At 35.6% G+C, this 24,190-nt stretch overlaps 3 protein-coding genes across 4 annotated transcripts; 1 reads left to right on the forward strand and 2 right to left on the reverse strand.

Annotated features, from left to right (window-relative positions):
* The first annotated feature begins 2,459 nt into the window (after positions 1-2,459).
* Positions 2,460-3,416, forward strand: LOC147537267 (RING-H2 finger protein ATL56-like). The gene has a single exon (XM_086644470.1). It carries the CDS (start codon positions 2,550-2,552, stop codon positions 3,204-3,206), a length of 657 nt encoding a protein of 218 aa, XP_086500596.1. The 5' UTR covers positions 2,460-2,549; the 3' UTR covers positions 3,207-3,416.
* A 1,084-nt stretch (positions 3,417-4,500) lies between these two features.
* VPS22 (EAP30/Vps36 family protein) lies at positions 4,501-7,555 on the reverse strand. Its single transcript, XM_086639791.1, has 7 exons — positions 7,373-7,555; positions 7,154-7,264; positions 6,257-6,392; positions 5,900-6,054; positions 5,090-5,197; positions 4,859-4,948; positions 4,501-4,754 (listed from the first exon to the last, which is right to left on the reverse strand). The coding sequence occupies exons 1-7, from the start codon at positions 7,421-7,423 to the stop codon at positions 4,668-4,670; spliced, it is 738 nt and encodes a 245-aa protein (XP_086495917.1). The 5' UTR covers positions 7,424-7,555; the 3' UTR covers positions 4,501-4,667.
* A 7,136-nt stretch (positions 7,556-14,691) lies between these two features.
* Positions 14,692-20,002, reverse strand: LOC147537269 (protein SUPPRESSOR OF MAX2 1-like). 2 transcript variants are annotated; one of them, XM_086639792.1, is made up of 5 exons: positions 19,371-20,002; positions 18,671-18,779; positions 17,280-18,530; positions 16,659-16,959; positions 14,692-16,562 (listed from the first exon to the last, which is right to left on the reverse strand). In XM_086639792.1, the coding sequence occupies exons 3-5, from the start codon at positions 18,491-18,493 to the stop codon at positions 15,129-15,131; spliced, it is 2,949 nt and encodes a 982-aa protein (XP_086495918.1). In that variant the 5' UTR covers positions 18,494-18,530; positions 18,671-18,779; positions 19,371-20,002; the 3' UTR covers positions 14,692-15,128. The 2 variants fall into 2 exon arrangements, with proteins under 2 accessions (XP_086495918.1, XP_086495919.1); XM_086639793.1 differs by lacking the exon at positions 19,371-20,002 and having other exon boundaries at positions 18,671-19,052.
* Positions 20,003-24,190: the final 4,188 nt, after the last annotated feature.

Here is a 24,190-nt window from a genome sequence, read left to right on the forward strand (position 1 = left end):
CTCAAGTTCATCCTCTGAGGAAGAATAATGAGCAATTAATGTCACATGTTGTCTCTGAAGTTTTGTGGCTTTCAAATTTACTAAGGGAATTGGATGTTCCTGTTACTACTTTCGAGTTGTTGCAGACAACATATCAGCTTAATGTATTGCTAACAACACAATGTATAATGGGAGATCAAAACATATTGAAATCGATTATCACTTTATTCGAGAACTTGTGGATAAGGCCAACTTCAACTTGTGCATGTTCCATCTCAAGTTTAGCTTGAGGATATCTTCGCAAAGGGATTATCAGCTCCTTTCATGTCTCTGGCAGCAACCTCACGTCCCCAAATGGCCATAAGTTTGAAGGTATACGAGTGTAATGACTACTGTGTAATCAAAGTGTGAACACTATTTTTTTCGTCTCTCTAAAGCATTGCTAGCTAATACAGGAAGAGGGTGTTATTTTGATATTATTGTTGGTGGCTGTCCTGTCTATGTGCACTATGTACAGATCTTGTCTAGAATCAAGGCATATTACTCCATGTAATACCTATAAAAGACAGGCATCTTATCTTCTCATGTATCACTTTTCCTTCCCTTGAAAGAATATGAAATGCTTTAAGATACCTAAGAGGCTAAGAAGGATAATCAGTGGCGTATCCAGAATATACTTTGAGTGGGTTTGACAAATTTATCTTTGATTGTTTTTGTTTCTTTAGAGAAGAACCATCATCGTTCTTTCGAAGTGGTGATTTTCTTATATCAAAATTCTCAAGAACTTTGAACATATGATAAAATTCCAAGGGAATAACTCCCACTTAACAATCTTTAAATTTTTGTTTTAAAAATAAGCCTTACCTATAAACACGTACGTTTAAATCAAATCTATGTTTAAATATGTTATAGCCCATTGTAACAAAGTAATATATAAATTTGTATTCAAGCGAATGTAATATTAAATAAAGCAGATACATATATTAGAGAAAAAATATATATATACTAACCTCGTCTTTGTGATTCTATACCAATTTGGAAGGGTGAAAACAATATAAGGTTGAATTGTTGTTGGCTGAGTTGTTGAAGACTCTCAGTCTTGTTGAATACTTTTCTACTGAAGAAAAAAAAATTATTGAATATAATAGAGACCCGATCTTTATAGGATTGATGGAATAAAATTCTGTTGCAAAAAAGAAATCATGATTTGAGGATTAGTTAGGATATATTTTGAAAGTCTTTCCAAAATAAAAAATTTGGTTAAATATATATATATATATATATATATATATATATATATTTGGAGAATTCGACAACGATCTATTCGTCGTTACAAGGCATTGATGCATCATAGAGATGTAATATGCACGATAACTGCCTATTTAAACCGAGAACGAAAGAGGCCTAAAGCCCGACAAATTATTACATTATTTATAGCCTAAATTACATAAGATAAATCTTGATGGCAACTGCTTCCACCGAGACTCGATCCCACGACCTCATGGGCTTAAGAGGGGTGTCCAACCGTTACACCAAAGGGTGGTGGACGGTTAAATATATTGTAAAACCTTAAAATTATTAAGAAAAACAGAAATCAGAAACTTAACAAGCACACGAAGAGGTTCCTGAACCCCTATAACCACCCCGTTAATCCTAACATAAGCAAGAGTAAATACTTTAACACAATAAACAAAACAAAAACTCAAGAAACAAGACTCAAACTTGTGACATCTAACCTGTTGTTTCAAGATCTTACTAGTTGAGCCAACTTCGTCTATTGTTTAAGTTGGTAGCGCAGTTTTACTTATCTCCTACAAAAAAATTTGTTGTTTATTAACTATTGACAATTTGTAAAAGTTGAGGGGGGGCCTAGTCCCAAGCTAGATCCGCAACTGCAAGGATTCAATGATAATTATATCGTAAAACTCGAACCCACGACCTCTTGATTTTAATAGAAAGTAGACCATTATAGGGCTACAAGCTCATACATCCGATAAATTTAGCAAATGGCCCTTTGGTTCAGTGGTTTGCATTGGCCTCTTAGGTTCATTAGTTCAGTAGTTCGATTCCTAAATGGAAGCGATTTACCTCTAACATTTATCTCTTAATGGATCTACGATATGTAATGAACATAACAACTCTTAGAGTTATTTATAAAAAAAAACAAAATCCTTATAATCTTTTGTGTCTATATTTCTAACCTTATTACGTAAAATTATTATAATCACACACAGGAAGTGACAGAATTATACGAAATTCTCAAGTACGAACTTTGGCTTCAAAAGAATGTAGTATATGATAACAACAATGTGTATGAATATATCTCTTCTCCATCAACATACATATTAATAAGTTAGGGAGTACTTACACAATTAAGAAACTCATAGGACTATTTTTCAAATTACTAACAAAGATGAAGGATCAAACTTATAATGTGAGTGCCCCAAAAAAGAATCTGTGGGTTGCTACTATTATTATTCTCCTTTCTTTTGACAGAAAACGGTTTCTCCTCTTTTTGTTTCTTCTCTCTCTATCCCTGCGTCATACAGAAATCAGAGCTTTTCGCAGAGATGAACGAAGAAGACGATACTATCGTGCGCTTCAATCTCAACCATTCAATTCATGGCCGGACTTATCATCATCATCATCGTTCTCAATCCAACAGTCACAACCAAACGATCTCATCTTCTACTTCGTCATCATCATCATCATCTTCAATTCAAATGGGAAGAACATTAACAAAACCTAACCCTAGATTTTTAGCTTTCTTCCTTCAAGTCCTAGTAATGGCTGTCGTAATATCTCTCTTTTTTCTCTTCGTTGGTATCGCTGCTATTGTCCTTATCCATATCGCAATCGCTGGTAGAGCTATCCACCGTCGCCGATACCGTCGATCATCCGCCTCAACCTCTCCTACCATCAATATGTTATCTAATTCCTTTGAAGATGACCTAGATTTTGGGGGTATTGGTTTTGGATTATCTCACAGGGACCTTAAAAAGCTTCCAACTTTTTATTATGGATCAAATGATAAATCTTATTCAGGTATAAATCAAGATTGCTCTGTTTGTTTAGAGGGTTTTCGAGATGGTGATTGTTGTCGAATTCTTCAGAAATGTAAGCATGTTTTTCATGTGAATTGTGTTGATTCATGGTTAATTAGGGTTCCTGCTTGTCCTGTTTGTCGTGGAATTGTTGATCCCAAAATTGAGCTAGTAAGAGAATAACCCTAACCCTAGTTTTCCCCAATTCTGTAAGTTTTGTTTTCTAGGGTTTGTTGTTGTTTTTTCTTTTTTGCCCTAATGTAATCTATCTTCTATCATGTTTAAAAATCAGAACTTTTTTTTTTTATTTCAATTTGTTTTCCCTTTCTCTTTAGGGTTATTAGTGGTTGCTTAATAACAAGGGTTAACAATAACATTTTGTTTTAGAATAAACTAGTTTGTTTATGACTTCGTAATTTGTATATGTAAATTTGTTCTTGGGTTCAATGGAACCCTCCTATATTCTAATGAAAATGGTGGGTACTCCACTTCGAAATCGGCCATAGACCTAATGCTTAGTCCAGCAGATAAGATCGAATACATATTTATTGTTTATTTTGGCTAGGGATTGACGGGTTACGCATGCAGTAGTTTTGTATCGGGGTGAAGTCATTATTATGTGTAAGTATCTATTGGTCGTGGATATCTGGGTAGAAACGGCGACCTCAATGTTGAAATTGATGCCCGAAAGCAGCGTTTGGTACTAGATTTCGAAGTTGATCCCGAGAAAGTAGCTTCACTTGTATAGCATAAGAAGGCCAATTTGAATTCCTACTTGGGGATCTTGGGTCTAAAGGATTAGTTGAGTTTGAGCTAAGTAATATGTTTATATGGAAATGAAGGGATGTTCTCGTCTATCATATTCTACTACTCTGTTTATTGGCCATTTTTTCCTCTTGGCTTTTTTCACCTCCAGACTTGGACTAGCAACTGCAGATTTGTCTTCAGCTTCGAATGAAGGAAGCCTTGCCACACATGAAGTAGTTTAAGGCAACCTCATCGTAAAGTGCTTTGTAGCGAGTAGAGGGAAAGGTTTCTCCAAAGAGGGACCTCTAAAGAGATAGGGGTGGAAGGGTAGTTATTATTAGCTTAAGGAAAGACTTGCCACTAGGGTTTTCCAACCCAACCCCAGCGCGGATGGACCCGGTGCTGGAAGAGTTTGGGGAAGAAGACCAATACCAATTACAACAATACAACCTCAATCCATCCCACTTGTAAGGCAAGCGGGGTTGTAAGAATCTCCTTTGATGGAGCTCATCGAGACTATTCTTTTTTTGGAAATTCACTACGATCGACTATAGGAAAGGGGATGAACCTTGGATGCTCACTTTTTTGAATGGAGAGCATGTGAGATCGTTTAATTGGGGGACTGCGTCTACAGCGATGTCTTTCTTGTGCCACCATCTAGGACGAAACTCTCTTCGTTATTACAACCTTCTTTCTCTGTGTTGAAGAGCAGAAGCTACGCCGAACTATATTTGAATCTAAGATGTGTTCACTTTTATCAAGCTTCTTTGACATGTATCAGTATTGAGTTCACGGTCTTACCGTTTTTACTGCTTGAAAACTACGTGATCTTTGTAAAATTGTTCTTTACTTCTTACAAACAAATTACAGGTGGAATTACAGTTTAAAACAATCAGATCATAAAGAAGTAGAAACTGAAACACAGGGAAACCAATACCTACGTTTACCATCTCTATGACCATCGTCAATCATGGCAAGACCTTCCTGTAAATGTCCAGCGGAGGAGTGAGTCAGTCAAAGCCAATTTCTAGTATTGAAACTAAATCAGACTAAAAAACAAAGGATGACAATCAAATATAAGAACGTACTTCTAGTAGAGTGTCAAGGGCATCTATAGCACGTCCAGATGACCAGGAAAAACGACGCTGTACCTCTTCTACTGTCACATAACCTTGACCCTGTGAGAGAGAGAGAGACTGATGAGTTTACTTAACTTTCATAGTCGGACTACTAAATCTAAATAGTAGGAAGAAGCTCAATCTCTTCAAACTTAACGTTCTACAATTAGAAATTAGAAACGGAAGAAGAGGAGGAAAAACCTGGGCCAGCTCCAATATTTCATTATGGTCTTTGTTTAACTCAGTAGGAACAGACCGAACTAATTTTTTCTTTCCAACAGAAATCACCTCAAAGCCACTACCTAGTACCTGACAGATTCGTGCATAAAATAATCAAGATCACGCCGCATATGCAGAGAAAAACATCATCTACTATCTATAACTTTCAACTGTTAAATAAAAGCATCATCTGCTATGTGGGGAAGTACTAAAAGAAAAAGATGTGGCCAGCAAATATTAAGAATTCCAAGAGAGAGGGAGAGAGGAGTCCTAAGCTGGTTGATGTCAATGAATGTTTGGGAGTCACAAAGGCTCGATCCTAAATAGTTGACTCGCGCTAGTGGTGGGAATCGGGATTGAGGCTTGTCGGCTACTTAGGCCTTCAGGTGGGCCGGCTAAAAACTTTGTGAGCCTCTGGGGTTGTCGCCTGATCTGCCGGGCAAAATTGAAAATTTTAGTGCCTATGATCCGCCCGAGCCCCATTCGGACTCCGGGTGCCCTAGCTTGTGGCGGACCCAAACATATCAGGTTGAAGGCTCACGAGCTAAAATTCTACCCCTAACTCAGGTCTCAGGTACATGGGTAGTGCAAGTATAAATGAGTTGTACAGTACCACTTAACTTACACTATTAAGCGTAATTAGGCCGTGAATTTTCAGAGAAAAAAGATCACGGCATACCAGGTGGAGCTTTTTTGTTACTAAATGCAGGTTTAACCAGCAATCTAGCTCAAAATAGCAATCCCCATAAAATTATTGGCTTACTTGTAGCAAGAATGTTTTAATATAAATACCTTAAGTTTACTTATAGCTCTCAAGCAATCATCTTCAGAGACAGAATCTCTAGCAGTTTTTCGCCTTTGACATAGTAAACTGCAGAGTTCCTGCAAATTGATCAAACCTCCGTTGTGGGATCTCGTAGCCAAGCATATATCAACAATTTGAACTCCTGCCTAGCCAAATGAGTAACAAGTAGTCATCTTCGGAAACAGAATGGCGACACTAAATTGGGAATCTCCCAAAAAGAAATTATGAATAACTCTTAGTTATTAGATGGTTTAAGTTCTCAAATAAATCATTCCATATAAATAGTGATGTAACAACAAAAAATTTAAGTTAGATATAGGATTAGAAATAAAGAAGATAAGTACCAAGTTCATAATAGAAGTCACCAATCCCTAAGAGCTCTGCCCAAAAACCTTTGTTTGAAGCTAAGGGATCAACTCCAACTTTAGCACACATCTCATGGAACTGTGATCTGAATGCAGGATTCTTACGGATATCATTCTGCACACGAAAATGAGATATTATAGAATCGTCAAACGATATATATGCATATATACTAATATACATATTCTTATCGGGATAAACTGTAAAGCTATCTTTATAGTAGTGACAGAATATAATAGAGCGAACTATAACATAAGTACATGGCTTAAGCATGCAGAGAGTTTTTTTCTTTGAGAAATCGAGTACGATCTACGCTAGTCGTTACAAGGTATTGATACATCAGGAAGATGTGATAAGCACGATAACTCCCTAAGTTCAAAATTAATGAAAGAGACCTAAAGCCTGACAACATGAAAGAGGCCTAAAGCCCGACAAATTTATTACATTATTTAATAACCCAAGTTCAATAAACCATGGTTTCCACCCTCTCTGAGAATCGAACCTGGGACCTCCACGGTTTTGGAGTTTATGTCAACACTTTCAACCACTTGGGCAAGCAGGTGTTGACAAGCATGCAGAGAGTCGCAAATTTTTGCATTCAAAGTAACAAAGATTTCATGCTTTGGTGATAGTTATAAATGATATCAAGACCAGGTATAGAACTAATACTCTCAATGACAATCAAAATGCGGAAATTTCTTCTATGAATTAGGTTAATCGACTGGATTAACGATACGGTACAGTATTTTCAGGTAATTAGTGTTCTGAAATTAATTGAAATGTGAATTTCCTTTATGCACAATTTAGGGTTTATGCTAGCACACTCAATTAAGTAAGAAGAAAGACCATTAAATTTAAAATAAATAAAATAATCAGACCTTATGTTTGCGAGCGAAATCTTCTAATTGGGATTTAAAAGTAGATAATTGTTCTTTCATAAGATCAGTTCTGATCTTAGCAACATTTTCTCCTAATAATCGATATTGATCCTGGAAAAAAAAAAATATTAATTTTATGGGATTAAAATATGCAATTCTCTTAGGAGAAACGAAGAAGACCAATTGTTGAAGGGGGAAAGAAGAAAGGTAGTAACAAACTCTAGCAGCAGCTGCTGTCTGCAAACCCCCAATTCCTGGTCTTCTCCTCATTCTTCCTACTGTCGAATTCGATCTAGAGAGAGAAAAAAAAAAGACAGATTTGAAGGTGAAGTACAGCAACTAATTATGTGGGCCCAAACTATATGGGCTTCAAGATCTTGTTATTGGGCTCCACGAGTGTTACTAGGCCAACCCTGGCAAGGGCACTAGGCCCAAAGTTGGTGTTTTAGAAGGGCAACCTCCATCCCCATACTTTTTACTTTTTTTGACATTGGACTCGAATAAAACCATGTGGGTTTAGAATCTCTTTTCAAGGCAAACATGTTATGTATATATCCGTTCCGGTGACGGTGATAGATCACAGGTTGAGGATTTGATAGCCATGACCCATGTGGCATGGTCATTGGTGGAGAAAATTACATAACGTAACCGTATCTTTGTCTATAATGACTACAGTTTATGGGATGTTATTTTGATTTCTATACACCCACCTCTCTCAGGCAGAGCAGAGGTCAAGGTACAGAAGTCACTTCTGCATAACTCCCTACTCTGTCACTATGGTCAGAGCAAGGCTCAAGGGAAGAGCTAACTCGCATTCACCTTTGGTTGCCTATAGGCCAGAGAAGAATTTTAGGTGCATGTAGGTAACTTGTTTCTGACCTCCCAAAAATCTCTTTGGTTAGAGCTGGGCTCAGGTGGCAGAGTTTTTTCGAATCCATCCTTCTAATACTCTACCCGAGAGTTTCCTCGTGTGCCTGTGAAGCTAGCACATGCCACGATGATTATTTCGTTTACCTCTTAACTGGTCAAAGTTGATCCAGATTTAGCTCCAACACAAGTCCCACTTCCCCCAAACTTCTTAGCAAAATGAAGATATGCTAAGGAGTTGGAGAACTCTCATTATATTGACAAGGCATTGATTTAATCAAAGGTAAGTGGGTGTGCCTTAGGTCGAAAAGTTGACAGTATTATGTGGCAGTCTCATGCTCTCCTCTTGCGAGGTAGAGTCTAGGGGCGGAGGCAGGATTTTAAGCTAAGCTTTAACCTCACGATAGTCATAAGTTTTAACGAAAAGTCACTATAAGTAGGTTAATTTGTACCTATACTGTATGTAATACACTTAAAAGCGTTATTTAAAAGTAATTTTTAGCGATAACAATACATGTTCAACGATGCATAACACATTTATTTAAAAAAGGAAGAAAAATTATATCTATAACATGGAATAATGATCATTGATCTATACGAGTCACAACATTGAGATTTTAAAAATCATCAAACATGAGAAAGTTACTAACCAAATCCTTGAGAAAGTGAAGAGTTAAGATAAAATAAAATAAAATAAAAAACCCTAATTGCTCAGAAGTTAGGCTCCTTGCTGTCTTCGATTGAAGATAATTAGATAAACCCTCACAAGAAATCCTTAAGAGAAAATGGAGATTAGAAAACTCAAAAACCCTAAAACCCTCGGCTCCTCCTTGCTTGCTGTCGGTCGATTTGGGAGAAATTCCCTTTTCTCTTTCCCGTCCCAAATCAAGAAAAAAAAAGAGTTCACCAGGCTAAAAACCTAAAGTACCCCTACTCTCTTGACAAAAATACGAAGTCCGGCCCAGGCTGTAGCCTGGGACGGTCTTCACATACCTCCGCCCCTCACTTATAGTTAGACAGAAGTGCTACACGTGTAAGAGTTGTTTTGGTCAGCATTGAGTTTGGTGTCTAACATTGGAGACTTGTTTAGTTGTGGCCTAATAGTTTTATTGCTATTAGCATGGTTTGGTGCATTGTTACGACCTGACAGTTTCATCGTAAGACTAGTATCCGTTGTTCTGTGTCAGCAAAACAAAGTTTAGTCTGTGTCTGATAGAGCAAAATTTAATCTATGTCTGATACAGAAAGGCTTAATCTGTGTCTCCCACAACAAAGTGTTTATCTATGTTTGGTAGAGCTTAATTTGCGCTTGGTAGAACAAGACTTAATATGTGTCTACAGAGTAGGACTTATTCCATCGTCTATGAAAAATGTTTGCATGTGAATAACACGAGTGTGTAAGTACAAATAACCGATTTATGTTATGTGTGACCAGTAAAACAAATTCGTAAATAAAAAATTTCCCATTTTATGTAGGTACACAAAAGAAACGTGCTATGAGACTTTTGAGGCTCACCTTTTTCCATATCAAAATGTTAATCCCATGCTTAAGATCAAAGTTAAAGTAGTAAAAGGTGGGTAGATTTTTAACAGTACTTTAATTAAAGCTTATCTAAACATCAAATATTTGAATTATTTAATTTTAAGATATCTTACAATCATATCTTTATTTATTTAAGTAAAGTATGAGGAGAAAAGTGGAGGGGGAACAAATAAGCATGGTGATTTAAAAGCCTGCAAATCTTCAAAAAGATGAGAATTAAAGTTATCTTGTGCTTTTCTCATCTACTTTTTGCCTTTGTCTCTTTTACTATCTAACATTCCAAATTCTTTTTTATTAATTTAATAGTACTTAAAAATGACAATTAAATATATAAAATTAATAACCAGGTAAAAGATTTAAGGTCGCAACAAGTATCTATTTCTTAGTAATTCTTTTTCATTCGCATGTTCAGCGAAAATCATTAAGATCGGTCTATTTCTTTTCTTTTTTTAGTAATCGGTCTATTTCTTTACAACTATAACAATAATTTACATTAGATATTTTTCTATTATTAAATGGACTGAGAAAAATCATCAATCAACATCTTATACCTTTTATAAGAATATTTGAATGTCAACTTTTATTGGTATAATGTATGCCTTCCAAGGCAAGTAAACTTATTATGAGATTATTAGTTGGGTGAAAAGAGGACTCAAGTTAAAACTTAAATGATTTCATCCAAAAAAAAATTAGGAATTCTTCTTATCTTTAGGTATATTTCTTGATTGATAGGTTAATGAATGGATCTCCTTTGGCTCAACTTTAAAGCTTAAGAGCAACTTTTGAAAGTCAATAAGACAGTTAAAAGTTACATAAGAAGTACCTCATGTGAATACTACATTTCGAGTTTTCTTGGGTCGTAGAGAACTTTATTTGATTTTTAGATCTTCAGGGTTATTCTGATAGTCCAATTTGATTATACACCACAATAGTATGAGTAGAAATTTTATTTATTAGAATCATTTTTTAACAAATCTATACACCTAAATTCTTAAAAGAAATGAAAGCTTTATAAAGATAAACATAACCAAAACGAGCTCTTATTAAGTTGTCTCATTCACTTTGTCTCCCATCAATATTTTTCAATTACAAAATCATAATATAAGATAAAATATAATTTTGGACTCTATGTGAGGATTAAAATATTCTATCTTAATTTTACCAAAATAGAATAAGAATAAGAGGATGTTCACATAACTAGAATACTTAAAAGATTCTCTTGTCTTTACTTTCTCTTGCATCAATGGAATATTGATCATCTCTCAAGTTTCGAAGTTAAGGTAGACTTTTCAATTAATTTTTTACTTGAGGTCCATATTCAAATGAAATATATTGATTTTAGTAGTTGTGTCAAAATCAATCAATAATATATATACACAAATATGTAAGTTTAAACTACAAATCTTGAAAAATGTAGGCGTAATTATCGTTCATTCAAACAAGTGATAATGGAGGAAGAGTGGTAGAGATAAAGGTTAAAGCTGAACAAACTCCAATTAAAAATCATTAATTTCAAAATTTGTTAGTTGGTATAACATAAACTATTGATCTTAAAGCGACGGGTACATCTATAATGTGCTATATCGTTATAGAAAAATAAATCCATAACATCTAGAATGACACATGGCCATTTCTGCAATTTACCAATATTTTGGGTGTCTAATGTTTATATATCATCATTCCAAGTGGTTTTCTTGTTAGTTTCCTCCGTTGCAAGGTTTTCTCGTATTAAGATTGCACATTCTTCGTGATTTAGAATCATGTTAATGTCTTGATTCAAATTGTTATAACATTAAATTGAACGTATCTAACTAATATATTACTGATGCAGGGGCACCCGGCATGGAGACTAATTCCATGACCGGACCCGGTCATGGTCCAACCGGCCAAGGAGAGAGGACTTAGAAAGTTCTTATTTTAGTATGTTTATTAATTAATTTTGGTTTAGGAATTATGCTATTTTAATATTTCCAATAATTGGAAAGGTCCAGAGTTAGTCCAGTTATTTAGGCAAGTTGCAGTATTTAATTATTTAGGAATTCTAATTCAAGTCTATCTAGGAAAGTCCAAAACCCTATAAGAGGGATATCTAGTTTGTCTATTATTTTCAGATTTGAGAGAAAAACCCCATTGAAGTTTTAATAAAGTTTATTATTTAGAGTTATTTGATCTTTAATTTCATTGTTCTTATTTAGTTATTTCATATCTTTAATTCCGCTGCGTTTCTACATCAAGTGGTATCTAGAGCCATAATTTTTTTTTTTTTTTTTTTCTCTTCATCACTTTTATCATCATGGTTAATACTACTACTACTACACCAACTAAGGAGAAATCACCAACTTTCTCTTCTGAATGGGACAACATTAAAGAAGGGCTATCTGCAGGAAGAAAATTGGAAGAAGGGTTCAATGAGTACAAGAAGGAAACAACAGAAAAATTCGACAAAATCGATAAAAGATTCGATCAACTCAATGACTCAATCACCATCATCTCCAAACAACTTGAAGGTATGTGCAAAAACCAAACTCCACCTCCTACCACTATCACACATCAACCCTCACCACTAACGGGCACCACCACCACCACAACCACTCGGTTTCCCCCTCTAGGTTTCTCCTCCGAACCGACGACACCACTCTTCGGCCACACCATTAGCCACCCTCCACCGATTATAACACCACCCTTCACCACCTCCTATTCACCAAACACATTTTTTCCAACACCTAGCTACCCCCCCTATACCCACTCTTCAACACCACCATCATTCTCCTTCCCCGAGCCGACGACAACACCACACCGACCACCACCCGAGAGCCACCTCTCGGCCGATCACAATACCCTCACCACTCCACAAACCAACAACCGAAACATCACCAACCTAACCCAACCAATTGGCCCTTTAGGAACCGTTACGACCCAACAAGACCCACGTACCCTTTACCCGTATAACCGATACCCATCATTCCCAACAAACCCAATCGAAACCAACCCACCGTACCATCAACATCACTACCAATACAACCCTCATACCGAAACACGATCAACCACCACACCTTTTGATCCGGTCACACCACCTTCACAACACCGTCGCCCCCTTGAAACCGAACCACACCACAACCTCCCTTTCCAACCCGACAACACTACCAACCAACGTCATCAAAACCACCCGGTCAACCGAAACCGAGACCACCTCTCCACCAATTCTCTAAACCGTGACCTTACTACCACTCTCACCCGTCCAACCAACATACAACAACGACAAAATTTGGGAGTACAAAGCAACCAAACCGAACGTGATCACTACATTCCACCCACCGACATCGAATCTCCAAATCCTAGTTCATCATACCGTATTCGAATGGAGGTACCTTCATATGATGGTTCGATTAATATTGAAGATTTCTTGGATTACGTCTCTAGACTTGAGATATTTTTTGATGTTATGCAAGTTGAAGGCCCTGAACAGGTACGTTGTGTAACTGGTTATTTATCTAAAACTGCTCTTACTTGGTGGAAACAGGAATCTGAGAATCGTCGTTTATTAAACCTTCCACCTATTTCTTCATGGTTAGAATTGAAACCATTAATGTTCTCCCGTTTTCTCCCTCCGGATTATGAGAACCAACTATGTGTTGATTATTTACGTTGCCGCCAAGGAAGACGTTCCGTTGAGGAATATGCTTCGGAATTCCAAAGACTTATTACTAGACTTAATCTCCCAGATTCAGAGTCAATGAAAGTAGAAAAATTCAAGGACGGACTTCGTAATGATATTAAAGATTTGGTTAATTTGAGAGCTTTTAATTCGGTTTCTGAATGTATTAGTGTAGCTCGGTCTTTTGAATCTGATTCACGTTCAATTTTTCGAGGACATAGTACGAGAAATCGAACAGTCAGAACTCTACCAGATGAATTAGATCAATCAAAGCAGGCGGAAGACGGTACTAAATCACTAACAGAAAATCCTTATAAAAAGCCCCCACCAGTTAAGTGTTATCGTTGTTTTGAAACAGGCCACTATTCTAATGCTTGCCCCTCTCGCGGTAAAGCTAATTTGGTAGAAAAGAAAGCTGATTCGGATACAGATGAGGATCAATTTGAACGAATTAACACTATTCCCGACAATGGTGATAGGGTTATGTTACTCACTCGACGAGTTCTTTTCACACCTTTCAAGAGGAATTTATCTCAACGAAAGAATTTGTTCGTTACACGGGGAACAGTACTGAATAAAGTTTGTACTATTGTGATTGACAATGGTTGTGTAGAGAATTTGATTTCTACTAAACTAGTCAATTTCTTGGGTATTCCTACAGTGATTAAATCAACACCATATAAAACAGCTTGGATTCAGTCCGGTACTACTACAAGAGTTGATCATATGTGTACTATTAATCTTTCTATTGGTTCTTCTTATGTGTCTACAGTTAATTGTGATGTTACAGATATGGATTTATGCCACATCATATTAGGACGGCCATGGCAATCTGATGTTGATGCCACTTACCGTGGTCGTTCGAATGTTTATGAATTTCCATGGAAGAAGAAGATTGTGACATTATTACCAATTGAAGATGGATCGGAGGAATTACATTCTCTTCACAAACGGTTCGGGACGAACCTCTTGAGGGAAGAGGATGCTGATGCAGGGGCACCCGGCATGGAGACTAATTCCATGACCGGACCCGGTCATGGTCCAACCGGCCAAGGAGAGAGGACTTAGAAAGTTCTTATTTTAGTATGTTTATTAATTAATTTTGGTTTAGGAATTATGCTATTTTAATATTTTCAATAATTGGAAAGGTCCAGAGTTAGTCCAGTTATTTAGGCAAGTTGCAGTATTTAATTATTTAGGAATTCTAATTCAAGTCTATCTAGGAAAGTCCAAAACCCTATAAGAGGGATATCTAGTTTGTCTATTATTTTCAGATTTGAGAGAAAAACCCCATTGAAGTTTTAATAAAGTTTATTATTTAGAGTTATTTGATCTTTAATTTCATTGTTCTTATTTAGTTATTTCATATCTTTAATTCCGCTGCGTTTCTACATCAATTACCATCCAACTAAAGCAGATTTCGCTACAAAGAACAAAGTTTATAACTCGGGGAAGAAAAATCTCAAACTATGATTTTGGACTCAAAAAAGAGATATTCAGCAAATTTTAATTTGCTCAACTTATTTGATTATTGTCTATAATAATTCAATATAAACAAGAAAAAGAGCTAAGATATTACATGAAAATAGAGGGAAAATCAACTCCATTTTGCCCTTGATTATCCCTTTAACTTCTTCCTAACAGTCTCTTTCTCCCCATAACTATCCTCCATTATTTACAAATCTACCCATGCATATTGAAGAAAATTACCAACATATCCTTCTTCCTTGTTGTCACAGTTTCTTCACTACTGTGACTTTACTAGGTAACCAATCTTCAATACTTCTCTTTGATCCTCCTTCCCTATCTTGAATAAGCTTCATAACTACATTTTCATCTGAATTAGTTAAGCTTGATTTGAGTTGGTGAAATTTTGGAACCAAAATTTTCTCTACCCATTCTTCCAAACCTTACTGACCAAACCAAACACTACCCACAATCTGTTCTAGAGCTTCATTTTCGAATTTTATCGACCATGAATTTCCTACGATCGATGAGAATCTTGAATTTGTAGTACCCGAAACTTTACTTCGAATAGTACTAAAATCTACTGGCTTGAAAATAATCTCATTGTCAACTGAGTTGAATAGCTCGATCGTTGTTTTTGCGACAAGAACTTGACTATTTTTTACTAAACCATATTCTTGTTCTTGATCAACTGTAAGACCACTTGAATTTCGAGAACCCTCTGTCATATTGTCTTCTGTTTCAGCCGTTTCATTCAGATCGAAGGATAAAACAGAACCCGTTTCCATTCTTGGCCTAGTTGATCGAATTTCGTCTTGGTTCCAATCAGAACGACGTTTACCTGTTTTCCCAATGACTGATAGTTGTAGTTCATACCCATTTCGAGCAACAGATGAAAGCTTTTCTTCATCTAATGGAGTAGAATCTGAGAAGCTAATATTTTCTGGTAACCAATCTGCAGTTAAGATGAAGATCACATTGCCTAGACTAATTTCCCGGCCATGGGAGTCTGATAATCGACCTCTATCCATCGCTTGTTTTATGCTTCCTTGAAGAAGCATATCTGCTCGATCGATGTCTTCAAGTATAATAACTGAGAATGGGTTTTTTTTAACTGCTTCTGCTATTCGATCTAAAGTAGTTTTCCCACGAAAACTAGTTTCTAATTCTTCGTGTTCATCAAAACGTGAACCAAGTCGAATAGTAATTGGGCTCGATCTACCTGCTAACTCCGAAAGTGCTGATGCCATTTTCTTCTTACCAACCCTATCTGGACCTGCAAATAGTAGCCATGAATCACCTTTCAGTCCAATTCCTTGTCGTTTGCTGTTTCCAGGCTTGGATTGCATCATTGATGCAGCTACTGCCGAGACTGCATCTGGTTGCCACCATACTTTTTCTAATAGCCCCTTGAAAAGACTCTTGAATGAATCAGGGTCCAGTAAGCTCGCTGACTTATCAGGTTGCATCTCGAAGGAATTGTGCTTCGGATCTGAAGAAATGCATCCTGTGAAGTCCCTTATACGCTCTACGTGTGTTTTTTGTATAGATTTTTCGTGCATCTTTGCTGGCCCAAGAGCAAGTTCTGTTCTTACCGGGCTTCTTGGTGGACTAGCTCTAAGCTCGGGTAGGTTCATGGAGAGACTCGGGCTCAACTCCAGAGTTCCTCCAAGGTTCTTACTAATCTGTATGTTTGGTTGGAGAAGTTGGCGATTAAATGAATTCGATCTATACAAGTCTGCTATTGGGATAGTAGTTCGGCCGATTCTTTCAGAGCTTGAAGTTGGGCGGTGGAAGCTCGGATGCAGAAGAGAGCAAGTATTATTCCATTTCTTCTGCAGTTCTTCGGTTTTTCGTTTCAAAATCATCTCTTGATCCTGATGCAACAAAAGGAAACGAAAAAGTTAGATCTAAACGCAAGGAATATAAATCTTATAGTATATAAATTTAAATATTTGTTTCAAATTGCATACTTCGGAACGATTTATGCTTTTGGCATCATTATCGTTTAGTTTAGCGATCTGCAACCACAGCGGCAAGGTTTGTCGAAGAGATTCTTGTTTCGGATCAGACGAGGATTTTTCAGACTCGGTTCCTTCTAATTTCTTTGCCTCTTGTTCATATTTCTCCATACATTGAGGGCAACACCTAGCTTTTCGACATGGATCTATGTTTTCAGATGGACGTCTCGATAAAATCGTTGCTGCAAGCGGGAGGGCTTTCAAAGGGCTAAGAGATTCGACTGAATTACTAAGAATCACATTGCCCCCAAGCCTGAAATTACCATAAAAACCATAAAAGTTCAATAATTTATCGAAATTTGTACAACTTTCGTCCTATTAAGGGTATAAATATCAATAGAACATGAAGAAATGGAAATATTTAGGTCATATTGGTGGACATATACCAAGATTCAAAACGGGCACCTGTTAGCAGATGGTATAGTTGTTCATAGCTAATCTTGAAAACCATGTTTGTCAATAGCATTTCCAAATTTGCAACAAATTTTATATGACAATTCAAGTGAAAATCTTGTCATAATATTCAAATCCAAAACTTAGAACAAGTAATGAAATAAATGAAGAAAAACGAACCTTGGAAACAACCCGGGAGGTGGATTTCTAGCAGCAACAGGAATCGCCTGTAAATTCCAATCGTTCTCCATTGATGGATGATAAACTTGACACCTAAGATAAGTCTCACAAGTAGCCGTTCCGATAAGCCAAAGATTTCCACTACCCTCTTCGAATCTTTCTAATAACTTTCCCATCTCTATCACGAATGTCCTCGCCATGTCTGAAACCATTTGTTGTTGATTCATTGGGCTTGAACCTAAATCTCCAAGAATGATATTTTGCTCAACTAGCCATTTTAAATCTCCCAAATTGAGAATCACACCACCACCATTACTACTACTTATTCGAGTTTCAATTGAATCTCCCAACTCCTTGACTTTCATCGAGATCTTCGCTCGATCTAATGAGAACTCCTTATCTAAGGTAATCACTTGAACGTTCGTTAATGGACACTCGCTTGATTCCTTATTTTCAATCTTCTGAAAAAGCTCTTTTAAGACTGGTTCTGGCTCAGAATCTCCAACTAAAACAGGATTTCTTTTCTTGGTTTTCAAAAGAACATCAAAAACCTTCTTAACTTCTTCGTTTCTTTGATTGCCACACTGATCAAAATTCCCATATCGCTGTTGTTGCAATCGAGGATTCATATAAAGGTTCCTATTCGTTAAGGGCGACGGTTGAAACCCAACTCCAGAACCCATACTCGAAGATTTAATAACAGAACTCGACGAATTCATTGATTGTTCAATCGTTGCTTTAACAGACGGACTCGAAAAACTTGCTTCACGCATAACACGACTAACACTTGGGTCATCAAGAATCGATATAATAAGTTGTTCTAATTCAACTTTTACAGCTAAAAGTGGTTGTTGTTGTTGTTCAGGACATCCACGACGTTGATGAGCTTGAGCACGTTTAAGAGCGGCCATTAAAGCATTAGATATAGGTGGTTCTAAACCAGGTGATTGATTTTGAGAAGAAGGAAGACGATCCAGGGCAACACTAAAACAAAGTTCAAGAGCTCGACATTGAAGAGGGTGAGATGAATTCGGGTGAGATCGAATACAAGCTTGTCGAAGATAACCAGATGGGGAAGAGAGAAGAGTTGAAGCAACATGAAGAGGAGTTGTTTGGCCATGGTTTCTTCGAGTTGCTTCGGCTATAGAGTGGTTTAGAACATTAGCAGCTTCTGAAGTTAGGGTTTGTTGGATAGTACTTAATCCAGCTCTCATGGTGAAATCTCAATTTAATCAAAATTTCAAAGTTTTTCTGTTATTCAATCAAAATTGGTAGAAAAACAGAGAGAATTGATTTTCAGTATTATTCTTTCTTTCTTTCTTTCTTTCTTTCTTCTTCTTCTTTAGTAATTCAAAATCCAACAAAATGAAAAGGGTGAAATCAAAACTTACAGAGATAATTGAAGTTTGAGTTGTTCATCTACCACCATACTTAAAATCCTTCAAATCCAATAAAAGCTTCAGAGACATCTCATCTCATTCATTCCATCATAATAAAACCCTAAAAAAATCAACCAAAATCAAAGAGATTGAGAAACCCTTACTTCTAATCTTAAAAACCCACTACTGATTTTCTCTCTATTATCTCAATAACAGTAAACAGACATGAACTGATTAGACTGAAAATGAATAAAATCCCATAACCAGATCAAAATGAAGAAGAAAAAGGGTATATAAGATCAGTCTCAAAAACTTCCAAGCTCTTTACTTTTTGACTCCTTATAATCACAAGAGAGAGAGAGAGAGAGAGAGAGAGCTTTTAACAGATAAAAAAGCAGAGGGCTTTCACATTGAATAGAACAATATTTCCCCAAAAACAGACAAACAAAATTAAATGCAAAAAACAACAGTAAATATAAAAACAACAAACATAACTTTTTTGACCCCTTTTTTTCTTTAAAAAAACAAAACAGAGATGAGAAATTAAACAAACCCAAGTTACAAAACCTAAAAATCTAAACTACCATCACTTTAATTTAGTTATTTGATCTCAAAAATCAATTACCCATACATGAATTTTTGTTGAATTTAACAGAGAGAAAGAGAGAGAGAGTTAGAGAGAGAAAGTAAGAGAGAGAGAGATTTTTACTACCTAAAAAGGTGTTTGAGTTGGGGTTGTTGTTGTTATTCTTCATAGTTTGTGGACTAATGACAGCACCATCTCTTCTTGTTTTAACTTTTTCTTATTATAAGTATCTTCTATGATTCTATCTGTTCAAACTTGAACCATTCATATTTTCTTAATTTTAGAGAGAGAAAGAAAAACACCTTTTAACAGACACACACAAGAAAAATGACTTTCTTTCTTTTTCTCTCTCTCTCTCTCTCTAAACCTGAAAGAAAATTGACTAGGAGGAATACATCTTTTCATGTTCTTTAATATTCAAAAACTTTTCATTTTCTTTCAACCAAAGACACACCCTCCCTGAGATGTTTTGCCTTTGAAGTTTGAAACTACTTTTTTCACATCACCCAAAAGCTCAAAAAAGCTTCTTCCTTCCGCACGGGTTTCATCTCTCTCTCTCTCTCTCTTAACCTTTATGCTCGTTTTTCTCTAGTCTAGAGAGATAAAAGATAATGGTAAGATAATTAGACCACAAATGGTGTGTCTTACTTGCTTTTATTTATGCACACTTTTGCTCAAATGATATTTCATCTTATTTCTTAATTACATACCCCACGCTTTCTCTCTTTTTACATCTTCTAAGCTTTCTTCTCTTGATCATTATGTTGCTAAACATTCTAACCTTAGTTGGGGTGATATGGAAGATTTTAAAGCGCTCGAATCAGCAATTTAGGTGAGTTAGACTCAACAAGTAACCATCAAGTTAGAATTTAGAAATCAAAACTAAAATACTACTTGGTCTAATTCTTAACTTGATAAATGAACGAACAAGGGATATTATAACATTCGTTTGACCTTTTAGAAGTAATAATGAATCTTTTCTTTATTTATTTTGGTTTGTTTGTTTAGATGCCGCTTCTTTTCAATCCTCCCTCACTTTGCATGACTTAGGGATTGGAATCGTCCGAAGATACTCAGATTAGACCTGATTCAATATGCGCTTGTATAATATTGACTCGAAACAATTTGAGTGCCCTCGGTAGGGCCGGCCTTAGTATATTGGGGCCCAAAGCGAAATTAAAAACTGGGGCCCCATACAATAGATATTAGAAAAATTAAATAAAATTTAAACAATGCAAAGTGTAAGAATCGAACCCCCTGCCCTTTTATTCAAGATCTAAACTCTTTACCACCAAGTTACACCTTAAATTATGTTTGAAATTGGTTTAAAAATGTAATTACTTTTTTCGAAACTTACATGCGAAATATGAAACATGAGGCCCTTGATTATTTGGAGCCCAAAACGACTGCTTTGGTGGCTTTGGTCACGGGCCACCCCTGGCCCTCGGATTGTCATAATCAGCGGGCCTTAGACCCTACTTAGACTGCTCAATGTAGGACCTATGGAGGGTGCCAAGAGAGGGTCGTAAGAGCAAAAGGAAGACACCCACATTTTTTTTAATAAATAAGGCGGCGTTGACCTAAAAAATGTCCAAACGAAGTGTTATCATTGTTATTATGGGGTGATTTTCTCCTGTGTAAGAATGTTCATATACTTGAGGTGATAAAGATTCAATTATTTTTTTTTAGCTTTCAAGTTCTTATTGTTACATAAAAAGTAATCCCACGTTAAACTGTTATTATTGTCATTATGGGGTGATTTTCTCCTGCGTAAGAATGTTCATATACTTGAGGTGGTAAAGATTCAATTATCTTTTTTCTTACCTTTCAAAGTTAAGCTTAAATAAATTCTTATTGTTACATAAAAAGTTATCCCACGTTAAACTACAAAGATGATTTTACGAAAAGGTCCTGGATAAATTCAGAATTACCTTAAATAAATTATTTAGTATGTGTAGATGCTTTGTCTCTATAACAACCTAGTCTTTTACCATCAAATTTCTTTTTCATCCACTAAACACTCAAAATGACCTCATTATTTATGAACTATCAAGTCTCTTCTCCAAGCCATCCTCCCACTTTTTACCCATCATTTTCATCCTTTCCATCATTAACTCTTTCTTTCCCCTCTCATCAAAAAAAAAAAAAAAAAAACTCTTTCTTTCCCACCATCTTTATGCAAAGTTCCCCACTTAAACTTTTTATTTTCTTTGCATGAATATCAACAACAAATTGTCAAAGTATAATAGATGCAAACTTTATTTTTCTCTTCCATTGAATAAAGAAAATTTTGATGGAACACCCAAATTTTGAACCCAAATAGAGAATAAAACCCAGCTCGGAATAATAACCCATCCAAAATCCAATTCTCAAATATTATTCCAAATCAAACTCAAATACGGATCTCTAGGCACCATCCCTCCCAAAAACACATCTCTAAGACCTGGAGTAATATATTTTCATAACCCCTCTGCTACCCTCCTACATATATACTCAACCACCCATCATTCTCTCACTCTATAAAACCGCCTCTCTCTCTCTCTAAAATCCGGAACGCATATCTCTTTCTTTATCTAAATTTTTTTCCAACTTTCTCTCTCTGTACATAAACCCAAACCCTCTTCAAGAACAAATCAGAGATCGTTTTGGAAAAAAAATCTTGTAAACATTCATTATCTTCCTTTGTTTCTTAAGATGCCGAAACTGGTTTGACCGTCCTTCATCATCTTCAATCATCATATTCAGTCATCACCTTCAGTCATCATCTTCAGTCGTCAACTTCTTCATTTGTAGATCTTAAAAAATTTCCTCCTTATCTTGGTTTGTAGACCTTCAAAAGCTTCATCTTTAAATGGTGGAAAATATTTCTTCAGTTTTTATCTTGTCTCTCTAAACATCTCGATTTTTTCATCTTCCTTACAGATAAGTTCAGGTAATGTTTCTATTTCTTTGTCTTCCTCTTGTATATTGAGATTTTTTCATCATTTCTTGAAGATTTTGAGATTTTTTTATGGTGTTCATCCTTTTTGGTGAGAATGTCTCTGTAACATTTTGGTTATTCCGTACAAGTTTTGAGAATTTTTCGTACAGCTTCTCGTTTTGTTTACAACACTCTACAATTTATGTAAACATTCTTCGTAATGCAAACAACATTTTAAAAAATATTCACACATTTATATTCCAGATTTTCCATTTAACAATGCTTTAGTTTTTTGGTGTCATACATACACAATCATGTTTACGTAAACATTATTTGAATTGTTTTAAACAAAATCTTTTGTTTCTGCAACATTTTGTATCCTCCGTACATATTTTGAAATTATTCTTAGAACTACTCGTTTTGTTCCGAATACTCTATTGTTGTGTAAACATTTTAATTAGTGGTTGAAACATTATATAAAATGCAAGAAGCATTATGTTCAAAATACCGACACTTCTTCAATAATGAGAACACTTTCTCTTTTGTTAGAAGCATACTTATAAATTGTTAAAAGTTTATTTTTGCTCTTCATATTCGGGATTCATTCTGAATGAGAATGTCTTTGTCATTTTCCACTACTTCTAAACATTTTTACAAATGCTGATAACATTCGTTTTAATGTCTCGAGCATTTTTTCATATTCCTACTGCATATAATTATTTGTTGATTCCCCTTGCAGAATTTCATCTATGAAATCGGATAGAAGACCTGCTACTTCTCAAAATAATGATAAGAAGCTAGTTTGTGAATCATGTCGAGCCCAATTGTAGCTGTCATTCTTCCGTATGTCTCCAACATTAATTAGAATGTTTGCATATGTTGCCTATTTGTCTTAGAAACTCTTCTTTTTGTCTGTGAATTTTATATATTGTTCTAAACATTCTAATTCATGTTGTTTAGGGAATGGATCCTTACATGGCTAACTCTAATTCATCGAAAAGAGTCTCAACAATGTAAAAATGCACCTTAAGAATGTCCATAACATTATTGATTGTTTCTTCATATTTTGTTTAGTTCATGAGACAAACTGTTTATTGTCTCTGCATCTCATATATTTTAAAGAACAAAAAATAATTTTTTGTTAACTTAATTAGAAAATGTTGTGAACACGCCCAACATTGTAGTTGACATTCTTCAGAATGTCCTGAACAAAACCGTAAATGTTTAAATTGGAACCCAAAATATTTTTGACATAACTTTAAATATTTCAAAAATCTCCTAAATGCTAAACGAATAACACAATTTTGTTCTACAAGTAGAACACTCAAAAATCATTAACATTCCCCTGAATGTCTGAAACAAACCCCTGAATGTATGGGATAAAAACCAAAATAACTACAACAAAACCGTAAATGTTTGAAACATAACCCAAAATGTCTTGAACATAACTGTAAATGTTTCCAAACCCCCCCCCCCCCCCCCCCCCCCCCCCCACAAAAAAAAAAAATGTTAAACGAACAACAAAGGCTTTTTACCAAGTAAAACACTCAACAATAATCAACATTCCCCTGAATGTCTGAAACAGAACCCAAAATGTCTTCAACATACTTTTAAATGTTTCCAAAACCTCCCAAAATGCTAAAAGAAGAACAAAAGTTTTTACCAAGTAAAACACTAAAAAATGATCAACACTCCCCTGAATGTCTAAAACAGAAGCCAAAGTGTCGTCAGCAAAACCATAAATATTTGAAAAAAAACCCAAAATGTCTTCAACATATGTTTAAGTGTTTCCAAGAACCCGCAAAATGCTAAACGAAGAACAAAAGCTTTTTACCCAGTAAAACACCCAAAATTCATCAACAAACCCCTGAATGTTTGAGACAGAACCCAAAATAATTACAACAAAACTGTAAATATTTGAAACAGAACCCAAAATGTCTTTAACATAACTGTAAATGTTTTCAAAACCCTCCAAAATAACTACAACAAAACTGTAAGTTTTTTTTACCACGTAAAACACTAAAAA

The sequence above is a fragment of the Eschscholzia californica genome, unplaced genomic scaffold, assembly GCF_041429995.1.
Source record: "Eschscholzia californica isolate CP2 unplaced genomic scaffold, dmEscCali1.0.p SCAF_5, whole genome shotgun sequence".
NCBI lineage: Eukaryota > Viridiplantae > Streptophyta > Magnoliopsida > Ranunculales > Papaveraceae > Eschscholzia > Eschscholzia californica.

Bases quoted from the DNA above. Each gene is read 5' to 3' on its own strand.
- VPS22 (XM_086639791.1), bottom strand. From the start codon at position 7,423: ATGAGGAGAAGACCAGGAATTGGGGGTTTGCAGACAGCAGCTGCTGCT. The intron at 5,198-5,899 runs GTATTTATATTA...CGAATCTGTCAG, and splicing joins GAGCTATAAGTAAACTTAAG to GTACTAGGTAGTGGCTTTGA. The intron at 4,949-5,089 runs GTTTTTCCTCCT...TCTCTCTCACAG, and splicing joins AAATATTGGAGCTGGCCCAG to GGTCAAGGTTATGTGACAGT.
- LOC147537269 (XM_086639792.1), bottom strand. From the start codon at position 18,493: ATGAGAGCTGGATTAAGTACTATCCAACAAACCCTAACTTCAGAAGCT. The intron at 16,960-17,279 runs GTTCGTTTTTCT...TGGTAATTTCAG, and splicing joins CCTCCCGGGTTGTTTCCAAG to GCTTGGGGGCAATGTGATTC. The intron at 16,563-16,658 runs GTATGCAATTTG...TTGTTGCATCAG, and splicing joins AAAGCATAAATCGTTCCGAA to GATCAAGAGATGATTTTGAA.
- LOC147537267 (XM_086644470.1), top strand. From the start codon at position 2,550: ATGAACGAAGAAGACGATACTATCGTGCGCTTCAATCTCAACCATTCA.